Source organism: Zeus faber (genome assembly GCF_960531495.2).
Source record: "Zeus faber genome assembly, chromosome: 9".
Taxonomy (NCBI): domain Eukaryota; kingdom Metazoa; phylum Chordata; class Actinopteri; order Zeiformes; family Zeidae; genus Zeus; species Zeus faber.
The window spans coordinates 22,396,673-22,417,257 of NC_137197.1; the positions used below are offsets into that span (position 1 = coordinate 22,396,673).

The 20,585-nt window shown below is 50.4% G+C and overlaps 1 protein-coding gene across 1 annotated transcript in view; it reads right to left on the bottom strand.

Annotated features, from left to right (window-relative positions):
• Positions 1-20,585, bottom strand: part of robo2 (roundabout, axon guidance receptor, homolog 2) — a gene marked incomplete at its 5' end in the record, with an annotated part of 178,623 nt that overhangs the window by 32,499 nt on the left and 125,539 nt on the right. Inside the window, 10 exons of the mRNA XM_080006547.1 lie at positions 3,283-3,514; positions 5,117-5,238; positions 6,740-6,906; positions 7,088-7,253; positions 7,351-7,432; positions 9,175-9,374; positions 12,151-12,322; positions 14,303-14,427; positions 18,034-18,045; positions 18,938-19,074. Of these exons, the coding sequence (XP_079862673.1) occupies positions 3,283-3,514; positions 5,117-5,238; positions 6,740-6,906; positions 7,088-7,253; positions 7,351-7,432; positions 9,175-9,374; positions 12,151-12,322; positions 14,303-14,427; positions 18,034-18,045; positions 18,938-19,074 (1,415 nt within the window). The remainder of the gene's footprint in view (positions 1-3,282; positions 3,515-5,116; positions 5,239-6,739; positions 6,907-7,087; positions 7,254-7,350; positions 7,433-9,174; positions 9,375-12,150; positions 12,323-14,302; positions 14,428-18,033; positions 18,046-18,937; positions 19,075-20,585) is intronic.

Below are 20,585 nucleotides of genomic sequence, written 5' to 3' on the forward strand. Positions count from 1 at the left end.
CAGATCAAGAACCAAAGACAGACACACTCCGGCACAGGAACATACATGCACACAAAGACTCAGGTTTTTTCCTAAGGAATGCTTTTCTTCAGGGATGACACAGGTGGCTGAAGGCTGTCAGAACGTCTCATTAGAGGAGGATTTACATGTAGACCAGGGAAGCGTCTCACACCGCTAGCCTTGTCTTTAACATTTCACTATGATTTAATATCCAATCCTCGGCTCCCAGCCTGGAGGATTTGCAGAGAACACTGCTATTGATTTGTGGAATGACAACCTGGCACAGACTTGGAAATGCACTCAGTCGAGCTAAGACTCGAGCATTGACCCGGCCAGGGTGGCATGTGGGTCAATGGGCTTAAAGGATGAGGAACACATCCCGGATACGTGGTGGAAATATGAAACAAAAGGAGGCATTCCAGAGAAAAAGGAAACACAGGCTTGGTAAACATACTAAGTGGTTGTATCGATCAGCCAGCTGGAACTAAAGCCAGTAGGTAAGGATCAGGGGGAGGACTGCGCTTGAGGAGCATCTCAAACAAACAGCCGAGTAGAGCCGCGGGAAGCGGGCAATCCCAGGTACCCGGTTCCCCCGGTCCGTTGTCCCTGTGATGGCTACAATCTTTTGACCCCACTGGGGGTAAAAGAGTGAAGGATAAATAACAGCCAGCCAAACTGGAAATAACGTTTTAAAAATAATGTTTTTTCATTTCCGCAGTGGCTGGCAGGCGAGAGGCACCGCGGCGGAATACTGACAGGTCAATTACTTGTGGGCTGCCTCTCCCTCACCTCGCCTCCATCCAAAATGGCACGTGTCACCCCGCAAATCTGTGCTCATCCCTCAATGCGATTGGCCACGCCGGCCCCCCGAGAGCCGAGGGGGCCTGGCGTGGTGGAAGATGAATGGCCCCAATGATGAACACAGCACCTTGGCTAGATTAGAAACAATCTACGGTGGGAGCATCAGATCAAACCATGACGCTCCACGTCTTCCAGGGCCGCGTGCGCTCCAGGTGACAAAGTGCCATGTGGGCGCGCGGCCATCAGAGACAATGTCGTTCAAAGTTAATGTTATGAATGATTTAGCAGCTTATTATCATGCATATTTGTGCTAAACAATACATATTTCTCATTAGAGGCCCTGAAGGCTGTGCTAATAGAGCCATTAGCGGAGTGATGTATGGCAGGTGGGAATGTGACCCCCCTGTTTCTGACACCGGAGGCTAAAATATCACACCCACGCCCGACAACCCAGCGCAAAAATTAGTCTGTGAGTGGTGCGGGGATGACGCCTGAGGCTTTGCGGTGCATCACCCGCACACTCTGAACCGAGGGATGCACATCACTCTGCAAACTGGTGTGCTACAGTATAAATAAGCATTTGCTTTAGCATAATAAATAGGGCTCTCCATTTATTTTCCATGTGTTCATCCTTCAGTGGTAGTCAGAAGGAGGCTTGACTCACTGTTCAGATGTGGAGCAGCGCTGGGCGTTGGGCAGGATCTCCCAATGAGATTTAGACACACGATTCGATTCAATCCAATATTGGTGAAATTCGCGGAACAAATGCAGTCAAATACAGAAATAAACGATTTCATTTGCTACTATGGCGGCATTGCATTTAAGGGGATAAATGGTTGCATTACTTCCCAACAAAGTATTGATTTTGCAATTTTTTTAATCGATTTAGAAATTGAAACAATGTAATTGAATCATTTGTTTTAACCTGGCCCTAGTGGGAAAGCGAGGGAATGTGTCGGAGAAAAGAAAATGGAGAACAGTGACTGGAATTGGGGGTGGGGGGCAGAGCATCTTTCCCTGTGTCTTCCTTGGACCTGCTCTGGGCCAGCTCTAATTGTGTTAGCTAATGGACACCCCAAGTTTTAATCACTCTCTGCACTGCACTTCTCCATCCATCTATCTGTCGCGCTCCGCGGTCCCAGGGTCTCTCAGGAGCCCGGAGCGGTGTGTCCGACTTTGTGCCGGCGATGGCCGGGGCCGCGACAGAAATAGAAGGCGTCCCGACCCTCTGAGGGACCGGGATGCAGATAGAGCTTTATCAGCCCCGGTAATAGCGGGGACATGCAGTTGCAGGAGGGCTAAGGTGTGAGGGGCTGGATGTGTGCAACTGCATTATGCGCTTGTGTGCGTGTGTGTATGTGTGTGTGTGTGTGTGTGTGTGTGTGTGTGTGTGTGTGTGTGTGTGTGTCTGTGCATGTGTATGTGTTTGTGTGCGTGTGCGTGTGTTGGCGAAAATGTGATGGCCGTTCCGGTACAGCAGCACATACACCGTCTGGTCGCAGGAGATAGGGTTCCCCTCTGAGGAACAGGAAAGGAATGGGGCTGTCAGCTCCAGTCTGCAGCGCAGGCAGAGCCTGGGAACAGCGCTTTGTCCCCAGTGCAGAGCCAGCGTTGAAGTTTGAGTTTGTCGTTTCTGTATTTTGTTTTGAAGCATGTTCCCTTCTCTTCTGTCTTCCCCCTTTGTTTACATTTAAAACTGTTTGCCATCAATTAAAAATGTGTTGTACGGACCAACACAGTTGTCCTTCTGTATTACGATGTATAAACTATTGTGAATTGTGATTATTTCGAAAATTATTTGAGAATTGCTTGAAGAATTTAAAGACTAATAATTCAAATTGGGGCATTATTCTGTGGCAGGGGCATTTCTGTCTTCAGAAGCAACTGGGTTGTTTGCTTTTCTGTTATTACTGTTTCAATTCCTTACTAATGTAAATCACTTTGCTTTTTGTGTAGGAAAGGTGCCATACAAATCAAGCTTATCATTATTATTATTATTGTATTATTATTAAATGTTCAAAATGTGTGTGTGTGTATGTATCTCTGCACTGCACTTCGTGCGGTTATGTGTGTGCATATGCTCTGTGGCCTTGTCACGGCCTGTCTGAAACAGGCTTGGAGCGACAGATCGTCCTCACAGGAGGAAGTGAGCGAGTGGCACGTTGAGTCCCGGCTCAGGCCTGTGGCTACACGATGATGGATCACAAGTTAACGTCACACATCATAAACAAATCAAAAAGAAAAAAAAAGGTACAGCGACAAAAGGACAGATCGCACGGCAACGCTACGCAAACACAAACACATGCCAGAGGGAGGAGCAGAGAATCCCATGTCCCCGTCACCCCCATCGCCCCTGGTCTGCACCGTTTCAACATCGTGTACGTGCGGCATATCTCCTTCCACGCCGTCACATCTGCAGCCGCACCACCACCCGCCCCGCCCGCCAAGCCCCGCCCCGCCCAGCCCCGCCCCCCCGCGTACCTTCTTCGGTGGTGCGCGCCGTCCGGGACTCGCTGTCCATGCCTTGGAACTCGTTGAAGTACGGCCGCGCCTTGATCTCGTAGACGATGCCCTTCTTTAGCGCGGAGAGCACCACGCTGCGCTCGGAGGGGATCTTCACGTCCTGGCTCAGCCAGGGCCCCGGGGCGGGCAGCCCCGACGTCTGCCTGTACAGAACCCTGTAGCCCTGGATGAACTGGGACTGACGGTCCACCTGGAAAACACACCACGTCATAGTGTTAACGGCAGAATGGGTGTATTGAAAGCACGGAAGAAATACTATCACTATTTCTAGTCAGTGCACGAGTATCAGTACTATTATAATTCAAAGCAGTGTTGATGGTTAAACTGATGTATTGTATATGTTATAACAGAATAAATGATGAAGCACAACTTCCATAAGCTGTCTCACCAGCCACTCATGAACACAAAAGCCTGTTGTTACAGCAGCAGATCCACTCTCGCTGCTCGAGCATTGCACCATGATGTCGCTGCATTAATGGACCCTTCATGATTAGCTGTGATACATTTTGCTCAATTAAGATCACAGCGTCGCCTCACACTTCACGCTCCACCCGCTTTCCACTGTGATACACAGACTTTCATCAGCGCAGCCATAAAGCACACACACGCATGTGCGCATGTCTCCTGTGTGTTATATGTGTGTCAAGTCGAGCCCAGGCCTTTTCTTTCCTGTCTGAGTGCGAGACATGACGAGGCGGCGACAGTCAGGCATGGGCCTGTGACGACACAGCCCTTCCACCGAGGAGACAACGTGACTGGGTGGGCGTGAGACCTTGTGCTCCAAGAGCCAATAAGGACTCCTGGAAACGTACTGAGTAGTGTACGGTGTGGAGGCACCGTTCATCGCGATGGCTTGTTAACAGCTGGAAAAGTGGGTTATTAAGCCGCTGTTTTTTTTGGCCCCAGAACAGATTCCCTACTTGGTCAAAAACTTTCATGAAGAGCATGTTTTGGGTTTCGTCACTCCTCTGTTTACTACAAGGGACCTGATTGATTAGGCAGCAATACTTCATGCTGATTATTTAACACTCTCATAAAGCAAAGTTTTGGCATGAAATGAGCCAACAAGTCTTCAGGTGAGACTTATTATCGGGGTCAACGAACATGAGAAACGAGAAGTCACAAAAAACCACTGCTGACGCCGTTTGTTTTGAACCGAAAACAGGCACCGCGTGCCCCTAAAAGAGAGGGGGATAAATACAGCAGAGAGTGATTTGTGAGAGCCACCGGGAAAACTGACCGTTAGACTAAAAACACCCAACAAGACGGAGTGTGAGCATTTCTATTACCGTGACTATGGAGTTAGTTAAGAAGTCTACACCCGACTGGTGGTGTTTTGAGAACGCATGAATAAACATAACTGTCTAATACGGGACAATGGGCACCAATCTTTATTATGAGCGATGCAGCGCAGTGCATCTAGGCTTATAGCACCATATATCAATGTTTACAGTAGGTGTAAAGGGCCCCACTGAATCGTTTATTATCACAGTAATGACAGGGAATTTAACGTGATATTGGTTTATATCACAATATTTGGTATATAGCTGCTCATATATTAAAAATCCCATGTTGAAGAATTAAGCAGAGATTTATAAACTATACGACGCAAATATTTCATAAATATTTTATTTACATACATTTTAGATGATATGTCGTGGGGCAAATCATCACAATATCGGTGGAAAAAAACAATTTCCTCACCTGTGACACACTTAAAAACCGTAATAACCGTTATATTTACACACACAACATCGGCTACTGTGCAGACGGCGGCGGCGGCGGCACTTACTGTCCATGTGACCTGGATGGTGGTGGGACTCAGGACGACCGGGTTGTGTAAGCGAACTATGACCTCGCCCAGCTCCTTCTGCACGTGCCGGTGGTCCACACCCTGAGCCGGAGGACTGATATCTGGGGAAGACGGTCGGACAGTGAGACAGGCGGGCGGGCGTCATTCACATCTCTACGTGTTCAAATGAGACTCTCCCGGTTCATGCACTTTGCCGTCTGCCTTCGACGGGAAATTCGTTGCTTTTCAATGAGCAGCGGAGGGGCAATTTTTGGGGAAGCAACGTGAATTGCGAGAGGCTCCTCATTTCAGTTGAATCAGACAAGCTTCTCTGTAATAAACGTCCAAACCCCGTTTGGAGACTCAACCGAAAAGGAATGATGCGTGGAGAAGGACTGGTGCCAAACTTAATGTAATGTCCCGGGAAAGCCTTTGGCCAAATGTATTTGTAGAGCAGCTCGCACAGTCGCTGTTGGGAGATCGCAACGTGTTCCGGCCGGCCACTAAATCACCGCGGCAACATTTTCACAACGTTTTTACAGGCCTGTTCTGCAGCTCAGCGCTACGGTTGGAGCCATTCAGCAGAATAATTAGAAGATATTATAATTATCTTAGGTGTCAGCGGGGCCGGGAGATCATTTCAAGGTAACTTTCTCACTGAACGGAGAAAAAAAATTTCTTTAGGAACCGAGTGAACAACCGCTCAGCACGTAAACCCAGACGTACTGGTCAGACCATGAACAGACGTTATGACACTATTTTCCAGCTCATTTACAATTTATCACGAACATGTGTTTTCAGTTAGAAGCGACGAAAGGCCCCCTGCACCAGACTCGACATGTGGCCGAGCGGAGGCTCTGCAGGGCCCGTTTTTCGGAGTTATTTACCGTGGCACTAAGGGCACCAAATAACCCTCCTGAGGAAATGGCATTTTTCTTTTAAATGGCTCCGCTCAGACAACCCGAGACGGTCATGAATCACAGGACGCAAAAACCTGCCACCACCCATCAGAAGCCGTTTGAGAGATAGAGGAAATCTATTCATTTTCAACGGCTGCCATAGTTAATAAACATAACTGTGTCATTTTAAGACGGTGGACGCAGCGAGAGGGAGGTGTGCTGGGATTCAAATCGACTCCTCTCAGTCTCCGTGAGCAACACGGTCTTGGCTTGGTTCTGACGTTCCTTAGCCAAAGGCTGCTGGGATGTTTTGGCAGAGGAGTTATCATATCAACGTAATCTGGAGACTGCGGTCTGTCCAGCACCTTAATCAAATCATCCCCGGGTTGGTAGGCAGTCATTTTCTCCTGTTATGATCATTAACATAGCAGGGATTGCTGTAACTCGGTTAGGCCTTCCAAAAGTAGACATGGTTATTTTACATAATTTCCTAAGTGCAGCCCTAATAAGCCGGGCTGAGACGGCCGGTTCGACCTTTGGGAAGTCCTGCGGTATCTCCGCGCGGCAATCACCGTGAACTGCTGATGGGAGATGATGACTATCACACTTCCGTGGGGAGCGTGGCTTTATCAGTGGCCACGACAGTTGTACCCAGAGTGCGTCAAAATGCTTCGCAGAACAACAGTGAAAATGGCGGAAAAAAAGGTTCCTGGCAGTGGGGTACCTTGTGTCCGGACGGGTTCAGACATGGGGCTGGGGTCACTCAGGCCTTGGTTGTTGACGGCTCGCACCATGAAGAGGTAAATGGTGTTGGGCCGGAGACCTTTCACGGTGAACTGGGTGGTTTTCACGTGGTCCGCCACCGTTTGCCAGCTCGTGCTCACTGACTGGCTGCAATGGCACAAGGGTTGGTCCACATTACACTACAATCTGCTCTGTTTCTCATTTACAGTATAATATAGATGAATGGATGGAGGCAAGGATGGATGGATGCAAAATGGATGGATACCGATGGATGGATGGATGTATGGATGGATGGATGGATGGATGGATGGACCCTGCAGGTACAAACCTGAAGGCCTCGATCACAAAAGAGGAGACCGGTGACGCTCCCACCATCCCCGGCTGCCAGGACAAAGAGACGCTGTTCTTGGTGACGTCGGTGACCTGAGGCTTGGAGGGCGGGCCGGGGAGCTCGTTCTCGTCGCGGCTCTTTGTCACCATCGCACCGCCAGCTTCTGGACAGAGACCCAGGGAGGACAAGGTATGAGAAACGAAAGGAGAAGGGAACCGATCAGTCGAAGGAATAAGCGGCGGTGAGACGACGTATTTCACCTTTGACGTCCAGGAAAGCACTCCACGACGTTTCACCGCTGGAGCTGGTAGCCACGCACGTGTAGATCCCCGAGTCGGAGAGCTGGGGGGAGGGGGCGCAAACACACCGTCAACACATGGAGCTAAACAAGTCCAGTGATAACACCTTGTACGAGTTGAGTTTGAATTCGGCACTCGGGCCGTTGGCTGCGCCGGGAGTCATTCCAGTGAAAGGAGCTGACTGAGTGAAACGCCCCGAGCCCTCATTCAAGACTTAATGATGCTGGAACAAAACATTGTGTTTATCCATTGAATTATATATACATTTTGGCTGCTATAAATGACACATGACAACACGATGATCCATTCACTGGTCACACATAAACTCAATGAAACCGATAACAGTCACTGCATATATGTATGGAAGTATGTATATGTATGTGACAAATAAAAATCTTGAATCTTGAATCATAGCGGCTAACGAACACGGAAAAGCCGACAGGCCGGTAGACCCCCGCCATTTTTGCTCGTCTTCGTCAAAACTGAGTCGGCGTTGAGATTCCAGCTTTGTAAACGTCGACGGAAGATTTATGTCGGAGGTGTAACACCCCCGGCAAAATGTTATTTTGCTCACCCGGAGAAGCAGGGCGAGGGTGATCTTCCCATCACTTCACATTATTGAAAAGCTCGGGGGCCGCGGGCTCCGTGGACCCGAGCCAGCGCCCGGCGACTCGCGTGTCATCTGTGAGTGCCTCAAAGTGCTGACGCTAATTTCCTAATGAATTCCATTTTCTCCTCGCCACCCTTCCCCCCCCCCCCCCCCCTCGTTTCCCCCTGCCGTCCCGCCGACCACAACAAAGGGATGCTGATTAATTTATGGTGGGGCCGCTGGAACCCCCTGGACCGCTGACAGCTGGCTTGTCTCTCCATCCCTCTTAGGAACTTTAGTTGTTTGTTGGTTTTCGTCCCTGCGCCTTCCTTCGATTTATTAAATAAAAATGTCAGCGGTCGGCAGTTTCGTCAAGCGTAATGGCTACTCCATCGAGGCCCCGGAGTGGGGAGAGGAGGAACTGAGCTTTTTAAATTTAATCTACCCTGAATGGTTATGCGTGTCCACGTGTGTGTGTGTGTGTGTGTGTGTGTGTGTGTGTGTGTGTGTACACGTGTCAATTGTATAGCTGGAGCACATCCAGGCCTGCACATCTGAGCCTTGTAGGAGCTGTCGCACTACTAAGTGATAGTATCAAACAATTTACAAAAATCAATACCGCCTATTCATCTCCTTAAGGCAATATGATTCCGCTTGTCCATCTAACTTACGGTCCAATTGAATCTGCCACGGAGGTTACCAGGCACTGCCGTGCACCAAAGTATGCGCGCAGGAATCAACACAAGCGCATACTCATTCTGAATCACAACGCAACGCAGCCAGCGACACACGCCAGAAAAAACGACAGCGACGAGTGGAATGGGCCGGAGGGGCGGGGAGAGTGATCAAGAGGCAGTAAAGAAGGGATGAAATGTACACCCTAAGAAATGGCAAGGTACCTTGGCTAAAGTTAGTTTCCTTTCTGCCTTGAATTTTTAAACCTTTGCCCAATCACCATAACTCATTTCTAAAACTTTTTCTAAAAAGAGAAAGTTAGACGGCACCTCAGGCATCATGAAACAACAGGGTTAGTCGCACAAGGTTTTATAAGCATAAGTGACTCCACTTGTTTTTAATATAAAACGGGTCAATTTAAGTAAAAAAATCAAAGGATTACAGCCAACTTAGGTGAATCATTTGTGCAAACAAAACTGAAAATGTTAATGCATAGTTAATATAACGGCAGTGGTTTTCACCTTGATGCTCTTGATCTGCAGGCTGCCCAGCTCCTGCAGGGACGTGCGGGGGTCCAGCAGTTCCTCTCCATCCTTCATCCAGCGGATGGAGGGGATGGGGTCCCCAGACGCCTGGCACTTGAGCAAGGCCACGCTGTCCACCCCCAGAGTCTGGTTGGACGGGCCCTGACGGATGATGGGTGGCGGCCTGTCCGTGAGCACTGGGACGCGGGGAGAGACGGGTTTTTTAACCTTCCTCGCCGCGACATTAGAAGAAAATTTGGCGCTAAAGACTGGCTAGATGGGATGCCGAAGTAATAGTTATTGTGAAATGAAAGTACGCGAGTGTCCTCGCATTGGAGGCGGGTTACTATAATAAAACGACCGATTTTCTCCGCAGGTCTTGTAAATGCACCGCAAAACAATGACTTTATCCCAAATTTCCAAGAAGCCGGGAGAGAATAGCTGAGCAGGGCTTTCCAGTGCCATTGATGTGGCAGAGGGATGCTAAGCAGTTTCCAGTTACCGCCTGGATCGCCTCATGTTTATACAGGATTCTAGACTCCGGGGCACAGTGTGGCATTGAGGTTCCTGCCTTTTGACTCAGTGTGGTTCGGATAAGTACTTCATCATGTTCAATGGGGGGGGGGGGTATAAAACAAAAAGGTATACTCCGACACCAAAAGTAATGCAGGAATGAAACAAGCTCAGAAAGTAAACAGGAAACAAAGGCTGTCGGAGGAAACGGCGATGTTTGTCGCCGATCCCCCCCGAAATTAATGCTAATGTTAGATTCGGTATAAATTAATCCATGCATTTTTAATGCGCTTTAACAAGCCTGTGGGTTCCTTCTATTAAACCGCACATGTGACAGAGATGTTCTCTCGGCGACTTAGCGTCCTGGCACTCGGCGGATTTATATATTTTGAGATGAATAACGCGGAGTCCCCCTGGCATCAAAGAGTCCACATTAATTAGAAGTTATGGATTAATGATGTCAGACCTGCGGGTGCTAATTACTGAGTCTACCTCGGTAACCTTTCAACACATCATCATGCCCTCCGCTCTGCTCCTCCTCTTCCACTCATTACGGGGGAAAAAAAAAAAAAAAAAAATAAATAAATGAAGCAAGGAGAGATGGACTTTCGCCATCCTGTAATATGAATCTACAACAAAAATCTACAACTTTAAATGAGGAAAAAAATGAAAATAACGTCTTTTAAAAGGCGGTATGTAGGACAGGACGTTACAGACACCTCCCAGTTCCAGGATAGAAGAGTCTGAGCCCCAAGCGGCCTGGGAGGGGTCCGAAGCCCGGGTGAAAGGACTTTCGGCGACTTGGGAAAGAGGCGTCACCCCGTTCCTCCCGGGGAACGGTGAACCCGCCAAGCCCTTTCAGACGGTAACCGCAACTCGACCTCCACCGTCCCAGGCGCATGAGTCACGCCCTTTTTCAAGAGTCCTGACAAGTTTTCTCCTTCGTCCGTTAACCCTCTGAAGCCTCGTCAGTCAGCGCTGTCGCCCCCCGCCCCCCCCCCCCCCCCCCCCCGGGTAACCGGTGCGCGCACCGAGCGGCTGGGACAGCACCGAGCGCCTGGAACGGCACGCTGCGTTTGCCGTTCCTCCGAACCCGACTCGGTGGAGGAGGTTGGTGTTTGCCGATGAATCCCTCGGCTCTGGTTCGGGACTCACGACGAGGAGGCTCCGATTGCTCCTCCCGGAAAAAACGCCGGCGAGGGGAGAGCGATCGCCGCCGGGAGCGGAGGTGTCCGGGGGCACGGATTGATGGCACTATGAAGAGGGTGGGTGGAGGGCGGTGGGGGCGGGGCTCGGAGGAGGCCTTGGGTTTCTGGATCAGGAATTTCTCATTACCAATCTCCTTGAACTCCACAGGCTGTCGTCGGAGCCGGACGGTAAATCAACCTGAGGGGCGCGGCGGGTGCGGCCGTGACCTCGCGCCGGCCCTCCCTCCTCTTCTGCCCCCTCCCTTCCTTCCAGGGCTGTCTCACACCCTTCCCCGTCACGCTCGCCTCGCTTTACAAGCGTTCCAGCGACGCACGACACCCGCCCCCCGCCCCCCGCCCCCGAGCCACATTTGTATGTCAACATACTTAAAATAAATAATAAAAGCAAATATGCAAATTGATGGGCCGCCATCTCCGGGCGCGCACCGCGACGATTCTTTATTCCGGCGCAATTACGACAAATGTTGGCTTCCCGCGCGCCGATGGATCATGGGAGTCGCCGGTCCCCCCCCTCCGAGGTGGAAGGAGCGATCCCGGGGCGGTTTCAATCGCTCTGCCGGCGAGTCCCTCGGCAGGCACGGGGACGTCCGTCCATCTTACTTTCCCGGGAGCCGAGGAGATTAGATGTTCCCACACCTCGCAGCGCCTCATCGTTCATCTCACGGAAAAACTGTTGTCACTCACTCACTTAATCACTTCTCCTCTCTCGCTCTCTCTCGCGCACACACACACGCACGAACACACACACATGCACGCAGGCTCAGGGACACACACGCTTCCATCCGCGATCCACCCACGCTCACCGGAGTGCCGACCATTAAACTTGGAGCGACTCAAGGACAATGCTTTAATCTCTCTCTGGGAAAAAAAAAAAAGTAATGCAGAAATTTTTAATTAAATAGTGCAGCGCAAAATTATGAAGAAAAAACTGACTGAGAAGAGAAAGACCCGGGATGTCACGGGCAAACGCAGCCATTTCTCAAATAAAAGCAGGATTTTTTTATTTATTTATTTTTTTAACGCACAGGGAAAATGTGCAAAACTTTGCGCGAAGCGTCGAAGGCCGAATTCTATCCCAGAGAATCGACGGCGGCGGCGTGGGCGAATGAAATAATAAGAAATGAAAACCAGATATAACGAAGGCGCGGAGGAAAACATGTGTTTGCCGGGCGTGTAAATGCCTCCAAAGTGCAGGAATTCAGCCTTCTGCGCGACAAACGCGGCAGACCCCGCGACGGCCCCTCGCCCTCACCATCTGTGACTTCCAGCTGAGCCTTGGCGAGGATGCTGCCGGCCACGGTCAGCGCCTGGCAGATATAGTAGCCGGCGTCGGAGCGCTGCACGGAGGAGATGGTGAGGTCTCCGCTGGGCGACACCGAGAAGCGACCGTTGGGCTGCTGAGGCTGGTTGGGAAACAGGAGGTTCTGCAGGGAGAGCAACAGGCGGCCAATTAGCGAGGACACGGACGCATTACCAGCAGGAAAACGTCCAAGACGCTCCTGCCCCTCCGCCCCCTCTTTACCAAACACGCTTATAAGGGCGTGTGTGCACACGCACGCACATGCATGCACACACACATGCATGCACACACACACACACACACGCACGCACACATTTGCACAAACACACACGCATGCACACACACATTTGCACACACACACACATTTGCACATGCACGCATGCACGCACACACAGACACACACACGGCATGAACATCTACACAACAACACACTGTCCATTTAATTCATCAGCTCAGGAATTACACACTTCATTATACATTTGATGGCTCGGTTTCAGCACTTGGCTGAGGCTCCGCGGTGCTGGGAAGTCAACTTGTATGCTTCTCTATTTATGGTTCTATTTATGGTTTTACGGTTTCCTTGTGGCTCCCCTTCAGGGCCATTATGCAACGTAATTATACTATGGAGATGATGCGAAGTGACGCTCTGAAAATATAGTTCGTTTTCAAGATCATCGCATCGCCGTGGCAAACTTTCATCAAGAGATCGGAGGGGCATTGTTGGGAATTTGAATTGTGCTGACGAATGTACTTTAAAATGATATAAATTATACAATTATAACTTTTATCCAAAAACGAAATTGATTAGAAATATATTTAAAATATCTCAAAATCAATCATTCCATATATCACACATACTGTATTTTTCACAAAATAACATTAGATTTTTCTATACTGTAAATATATGTTATATCACATCTATCTTTCTGTCTGTCTCTCTATCTGTCTGTCTGTCTGTCTGTCTGTTGATCTATCTATCTGTCTGTCTGTCTGTCTATGTTCATTGTGGGAGGACTGCTTTGTTGACCTACTGAGACCACCTCATTCCTGTTCAGTTTATGCTTTGTATTCAATGCGGTTTTCCCTGGAAATAGCTTAAGTGGAAGTTTTAATCAATCCTGTTGATGTGAAGGTGGGTGTGGTAATGAGCGGTGATCATGGCTCCGTGGTCACCCGAGGGAGGACTGATGACATTGATTGAAAATGAACCTCTGCCTATCTTCTTTTGTTTATCGCCGCCGTTCCTACACACCTATGGCTCTTTCTCCTTCAATCCTCAAACGAGGAAAAAAACACGACATTAGCCAGATTCAATTCCGCCTAATGACGTTAATTCAACAAGTTATGGCGTTTTATTTTAATTAGGCCCTGCCCACCTACAGTGCATGATAAATGTCCACTTCATTATCCTTGAGTGTGACAGAAAGGCCTTTCTCTCGCCTAATTACTGTACTTAATTACAGCTTTAATTTGTTCTCTTAACAAATACCGTCATATCTTATTTAAGTCAGAGCGGGTGAAGCAGAAAATAATGACGACCATCGATAAACACGCAGACAGAGACAAGTGCCGAGACGGCGAGGGAGCGCATCTGTTGCGTGCAAAACTATTTGTAAAGACGTCACACTCAAAGGCCTCATCTTTAATCACAGCGCGGCGACGGGGAACGCCGCAAACAAGTTCACGCCGCGCGGCCCTGAGTCACGCACGGTCCGTTGCATATGAAAGGCGACGTGTTGGTATGCGTTTGTATTTCATTAAACACCTTGTCTGTGGGAACATGCAACTACGTACTCCACCTGTGTGTGTGTGTGTGTGTGTGGGTGTGTGTGTGTGTGTGTGTTGGTGCGTACGTGCTTTTCTGAAACTCAGGCGCTCCTGAATCATATCTGGCGCTAATCTACAAGCCCCTACAGGCTCCTAATTGGCACTGTTGTTGAGCATTGTGCGGCGTCTCAGGTATTTGAATGAGTTATCGGTTCGGAGGACGTGCGGGATCCCCCCGTATCGGGGTTGCAGGGGACCGCCGCGGGCTCGGTACCGACGGGATGTCGGCGCAATATGAAACGACCGTCGGAGGGGGGGCGGCTCGTTGGGGTCTTACCTGGCTCCCCTCCTTCTGCCAGAAGACGGCGGGCTGAGGGTTCCCCTTGGTCTCGCAGGGGAAGGCGGCGGTGCGGCCCTGCGCCACGATCTGGTCCCTCGGTCGGATGACGAACTGCGGTGCGGCTGGGGTCAAAAGTAGAGAGAGAGAGAGACAACAATGCGGTGGCAGGTGGGGGTTAGAGGTCACCGCGGTTTGGGTCGGGGCTGTTTTTTCAAGCGGGACACGAAACACGGTACCACGTGAGGAAAAGAGAAGAAATACAAAACGGGCACAAACAGGCGCGCGTAGGGCGCGCGCTGCGGATCGGTTCCATGCGGCATCATCCATCTGGCACTACATAATGGATCTGCAGAGAGGGAAAATCACCAAGGACTGTCATGACTTTCATTGCCATGGTAACCAGGTTGCCATTCATTCAGATGAATGCTGAGGCTGAATGAATGACAGCTCACATCTACATTCACAAAGGGGGAGAAGGGGGGGGGGGGTGGTCACGTTGCCACAAACTGCAGGTTTGACGCCACGCGGCGGCACGGCCATGCCCCGGTGAGATAGATTTTGTTGTTGCTGTCTGCCCGTTTTTGTGTGTGTGTGTGTGTGTGTGTGTGTATTAGTAAGATGTAATACAAATTGGGAAGTGGGGAAAAAAAAACAGGTCTAAAGCTAGCCCAAGGCCTTGGAGCCGCTGCGAGCGTCGGCGACCGGCGAGACTGCGGATCGTTATTGACAAAACCAAATAAAAACAAAAATACGAAACCAGTATTCACCACGAATCAGTCCAGATTACAAATTCACTGTCAAGCATAACAATTCCATGTTTGAATTATTTATGGAATAAATACTGTTGATAACTGGAGCCTTCGGGGCACTCATGGTATAAACACCTTCTATAAATCCACCTTAATCCAAACAAAAACCTCATAATCAAGGCCTGACGAGTGTGCAAAAAAAGAAAAACCCCAAAAAACCCTATTCATCAACAGTAGAGCATCCTGAAAGACGCCTGCCGTCGCACCCTCCACGTGCGTCCGGGGACGAGCGAGACGCCTCGACCGCCCCGGTTCACGCACAGCGGGGGAAGGGTCTTATCGGCTTTGATACGAGCTCCTCGCTCCCCGATCCGGCGAGAGACGCCGTCCCACGACACCTCCCCGGCACCTCCAGCTCCCACTCCTCACCGCGGCCTTCCTCTGGATCCTCCACATCATCACGCCAGCGCCGATGGACCGCTGGACGCCGAGCCGCAGAATCCAGAGCGTTCAGAAGCGCCTCGTCGTTTGATTGATTTTCTTGACCGCCGCCTTCGTCGAGGAGGGTTTTTTATTTATTTATTTATTTAAAAAAAATAAAAAATTTGGGGGAGGACCCCGGCGTCTCGATAATCAATCTCCATTTTCACCGAAAAGACACTTTAGACAAACAGTGGATATCCGGACGGGACCGTAAAATCCCCTCCGAGGCGTCTCGTTCGAGGGGCCAGATCTCTAGCTATCCCAAAATCGACCCCTGATCTGTGTTAAAAAAATCACCGCAGGAGCCGCGGGAGTTTATTCTGACGGTAAACTGGAACCCAGTGCCACGGCTGATGGAGGATTGATTTATCACCACAAGACACTGAAACCACAAAAGAAAGCTGCTCGAAAGGAGAGAAAAAAAAAGGAAACAAACTTGACACCGACGAGTCAGGGCTATAACCTTGAGATGAATTAGACGAAGCTTAAAAAAAAATTCTATATTTCTTCAAATCAGTTTTTGTTTTTTTTCCATGAACATACAAACACATCATTTTAAATATAGATTTTTTTTAGATGAATCAAAAACAATCAGAATTGTTGCAAAGCGACACCTCGCACCCTCGCTGTTTCCTTTGATTCCCGTCTAAGTCCCCGCACTTCACAAGCCAGCTGGTAGCAGTACGGAAAACTCTTCCCATTTGGCCGATTTCACCGTGTAATCCCTTTTTCGGGAGTGTGTATTTGTCAAAGATACACACAGTTGGGAAAACTACAGATGGCAACAGATTTACTGCCTTCCCGTTTGGCCCGCTGCGGCTTGGATATCTTGTGGCTCCCACAATGTTAGGCCTGATACGGGGCTACTAAATCATAGTCTGGCAAAGTCTCCTCTCATTTTCTCTACTCCCCCAAACACAGACACACACACACACACACACAGACACACACAGACACACACACACACACACACACACTCACACACACACACACACACACACACACACACTGTGTGTCCAACGTGTGGTTGGTATATAACACTGTCCTCACACCGTGTCTCTTTTTCCTGCAGCACAAACAAAGGCTTTTGCTTGAAATATTCAAAGGAAGCTCCTAAGACGTTGGGAATGCTTCATAATGTATAATTCATATTTTATACACTCCCTTATTTTTTTATTTTATTTATATATATATATATATATATACTGTATATATAGCGGTATGGACGCCAGCTGTCCAATTTCATATTTTTTATTGATTTCAACTTGAATATAGTATTTGCTCGACGGGCTGCATGGTTTGAGCTCGTTGTGCTTTCTGCAGCAGGATCCTGGAGAGATGGGATCCTGTCAAGTCCTCATGACTTATAATCCACATTCACTTGTCCCACTCTACCTTTGGAACTTGTTTCATATGAAAATCGACTTTTTTTTTTTTTTTACAATCTGAAAACAATAAAATTGTATTTGCACAGGGAAAAGTGTGCCCGCAGAATGAGCTTGTGGGATTACAGGAATTCTAAGGAAAATACCCGACACAGGAAGGCCCGGGATCAAACATCCAGACTGATCAAGAGGAAGTGGTCGTGTGACGGTCCTGCAGCGTGGCTCAGGGCGCACTCACACTTTTTATTCAGAGGTTCCTCTAATGACATGTGAGAAGTCCCTTCCTGTCCCACTCCCATAGAAACGCACCATCAGACCCCCACCCATATTTAATTCATGACCGACGACATCTGCTGCCGGTTGAAGGGAGCTCGGCACAAAACTCGAGGCGACGGGCAGATTGACAGACATCTAAGTATTTCTCTGACCCATTATTTCCCATATTCAATCATATTTTATTCAGACACCTATAGCAATTACTGTCTCTTCCCAACAGGCTGGCTGAATGTGTAATTTTCGGCCATCTTCTTGGAAGTTGACAGTTTGCGGTGCCGCCGCGGCTGTTTTGGCAACCCGGGTCCTGCTGCCGAGGCACCGTCTGGGCTTCTTCTGCCAGTCAAGCACGTCCCGACACACACGCACGCACACGCACATGCACACGCACACACACACACACACACACACACACACACACACACACACACACACACACACACACACATCTTATCGCACCCACGGCCTCTCCTCCATGCCTTTCCACTTCTCTCTCCGCAACGTCCCTCCTTGCAAAGCTCCGACACTTTAGAGTGTATCGAGTTGCTCTGGCTCGGGGGCTTTTTTCAGAATCCGCAGGAGAACTTAATGAGATCCCCCCCCCCCTCTCAATCCGGGGGGCTCGGACCGAGAGAAGTCCGTCCAAGAGACACACATCCCGGCTCTGTGTTCCAGGGCCAAATCCCCACAGATGGCTTCGAAAGTTTAGCAGGTCCGTGTACAGCGGGGGACAACCGCGGTGGGCTCTCAGCATCATGTACGGTCAGGCAGTCAGATGCAGGGGTGTGTATGGGGAGCGCATGCAGGATGGAATCAGAGCATTAGGATGAGTACTTACCTACAGGGCGAGCTGGAGACACATTAATGGAGAGTGGATACCAGACACAAGCACGGAAAACAAAACAAAAAAAATACATACAGACAAACACAACAAAAAAAAAAAGACAAAAGGATCAAAAGAGGAACAAAATGAACAGAAAGTAAGACAAAATAAATCAAAGTCAGAATGAATGACATGTCGTGTTCGGGGCAACGCATTTTTTTTTCTCGGCATAAAGTAAATATCAACCGGTTTAATTGACGGTTTCACCGCCTCCGACTCTCAGGCCCTGTCTTGGACGCGCGGGCCGATGCCAGTGGCCCCCCCCCCCCCGGGTGGCACAACGACGTCGGTGAAGCCCCACCGCTGGGTTGGCGGGGTGGGAACCCTCTCATCTACGTGCGTGAGGCAGCGTGGGGGTTTTTTGCCTTCCACCGCGGAACCGCCATGCGGCGCATAGGCGTTCCGGAGGGGGCTCCGACTTAACGGGGCAGAAGGGGGGGAGAGCCGGAATATCACGGCGAGAATGTTTCGATTAACCCCTGCAAAGCTCGCGCACAGGCGGGGTGGGGGTCTGGGGGTCTCCGACGGCTGGCTGCATCAGTAAACTGTGAAATGGCTTTGCTGACCGGGTGGCTGGTTGGACAGGGCGGCTGACGGACCACCGCCGGAGCGGGGGCTGAACGCTGAGGGACGCTGAATTCCGAGGTGTAAATAATTAAACACATTCATAGACCGTCCGGGTCCCTCCTGTAAGAGTCAGCGCATTCTGGGCCTCCGATCATGTGTGTGTGTGTGTGTGTGTGTGTGTGTTGGGAGGGACCCCCAGAGACCCCACGGCACCGTTAAAAAGCACAACAACCTCAACTGTGCGTGACTGGAGCGAGTGCTGGTGTGCGTGAGCCCCCCCGCCCCCCGTTACCTCTGACGGTGAGCGTGGCCGAGGCCTCCAGCTTCCCCACGCGGTTCTCCGCCACGCAGGTGAACGTGCCCTCGTCGCCCGTCGACGCCTTCTTCACCCTCAGCACGTAGTCCTCCTTGTCGTACTTGATCTCGTACCTGTCGACAAAAAAAAAAAAAGGAAAAGAAAACAGGGGCCGCACGGCGGCGTCATTACCTTCGTATTGCGGCGGGTGCCTGATGCCCCGGGTTTCAATTAAAGACAAAACAAAAAAAAAAAAAGGATTCCCAATTAGCAAGGAGCCCGCCTCCCTTTTCCCGGCACGGCTGTTGAAGTATTTGGCAGAAGTCTTGAGACGCGCGGCAGCGGGGCTAAACTGCACTCGCTCGGAAAAAAGAACTGTTCATTTTGACAACTGGAGATTGGAAGGAAGGAGCATCAATTATTCAGCAGTGCCAGGCAGTACAGAGAGAGGTGTGCTTCCAGCTGTAACCTCCAAAACCACTTCAATATTCATGCCGTGTGTGTGTGTGTGTGTGTGTGTGACTGTGTGTGCGCGCGCACGCGGCGTACAAACGCGATGCATATTTTGGAGAACACAACGCCCCCGACTGCCGTGCGCAGATCACGGTGATTGATTTGGATACAAAGCGCATTTTTTTTTTGAAAATGTCCTTCTACCTCTTTTCGCTCGATAGCAGGCGTCAAATATCAGCCTCCGAGTGTCTCTGGTTGCCCGCGTGCGTCGTGCGAGAGACACATCGCGGCCGCGCGTCTGCTTGTCTGACACATTTGCGCACGTACCAGTCTGCGCGCGTGTGTGGGCGCGGGTGCTTGCGAGCGCGTGGAAGGAGTTGCGCGGCAGCTGACGGGGATGGTGTGGTTTGTTGTTTCCGACTGTAATTGGAGGGGATGCCGGCACCACGGTGTGTAAGTGGTGTGGGGGTGGGGGGGCGCCGCGACGGAGGGGGTTCGGGCCGGAGCAACTGCAGTTTGACAGCCTGACAACCATCCACCGTCCGCAATCTGTCACTCACAGGGAGAAGGAACACGCTCGGTGGGCCGGGGATGACCAGATAGATGGGAGGGACGGATGGAGACCGTACTCGGCTACGGCTCGACACAACAAATGACTTGGATCAACCGCTGTGAAACGCCACCGGCAGTGCCACCATTAACAACACAGAGCAACCGGCAACCGGCGCAAACTTGCAGACGGTGTTGAAGAGGATTGCGTTTCTCGGCGCTTACAGCTGCTGCTTTCTCGGACTCCCTCCGCCTCCCCGGGACGCCTGCAGCCGCGGGTGTGCGGCGCGGCGACGGGACGCCGGGGTTCCGCCCCTCGCCCGCGGCGCGGGAATCGACACCCGCCGCTCCGCCGTCAGGTGCACCGATGGCTGCCCGCCATCAGCAGCTGCAGAACTAATCCGTCCCGTCTCTCCCTGCGCCCACTCCGCCCGCGATGACATTTCCTGAGCCGGCGTTCAAAGGCTGCTTTATTGAAGACGCATTCCTCAGCTATGACTGCCAGTTCCACCTCTCCACACGGGCACTTAAAGAGCCATAATGATTATTTGACTGAGTCATGACTAAGCCCTTTGTTCCGCAGAGTGGGGATGAACTGTACAGTTCAGGTAAAAGGCAGCGGAGGGGAATAAAGCTCTTATTG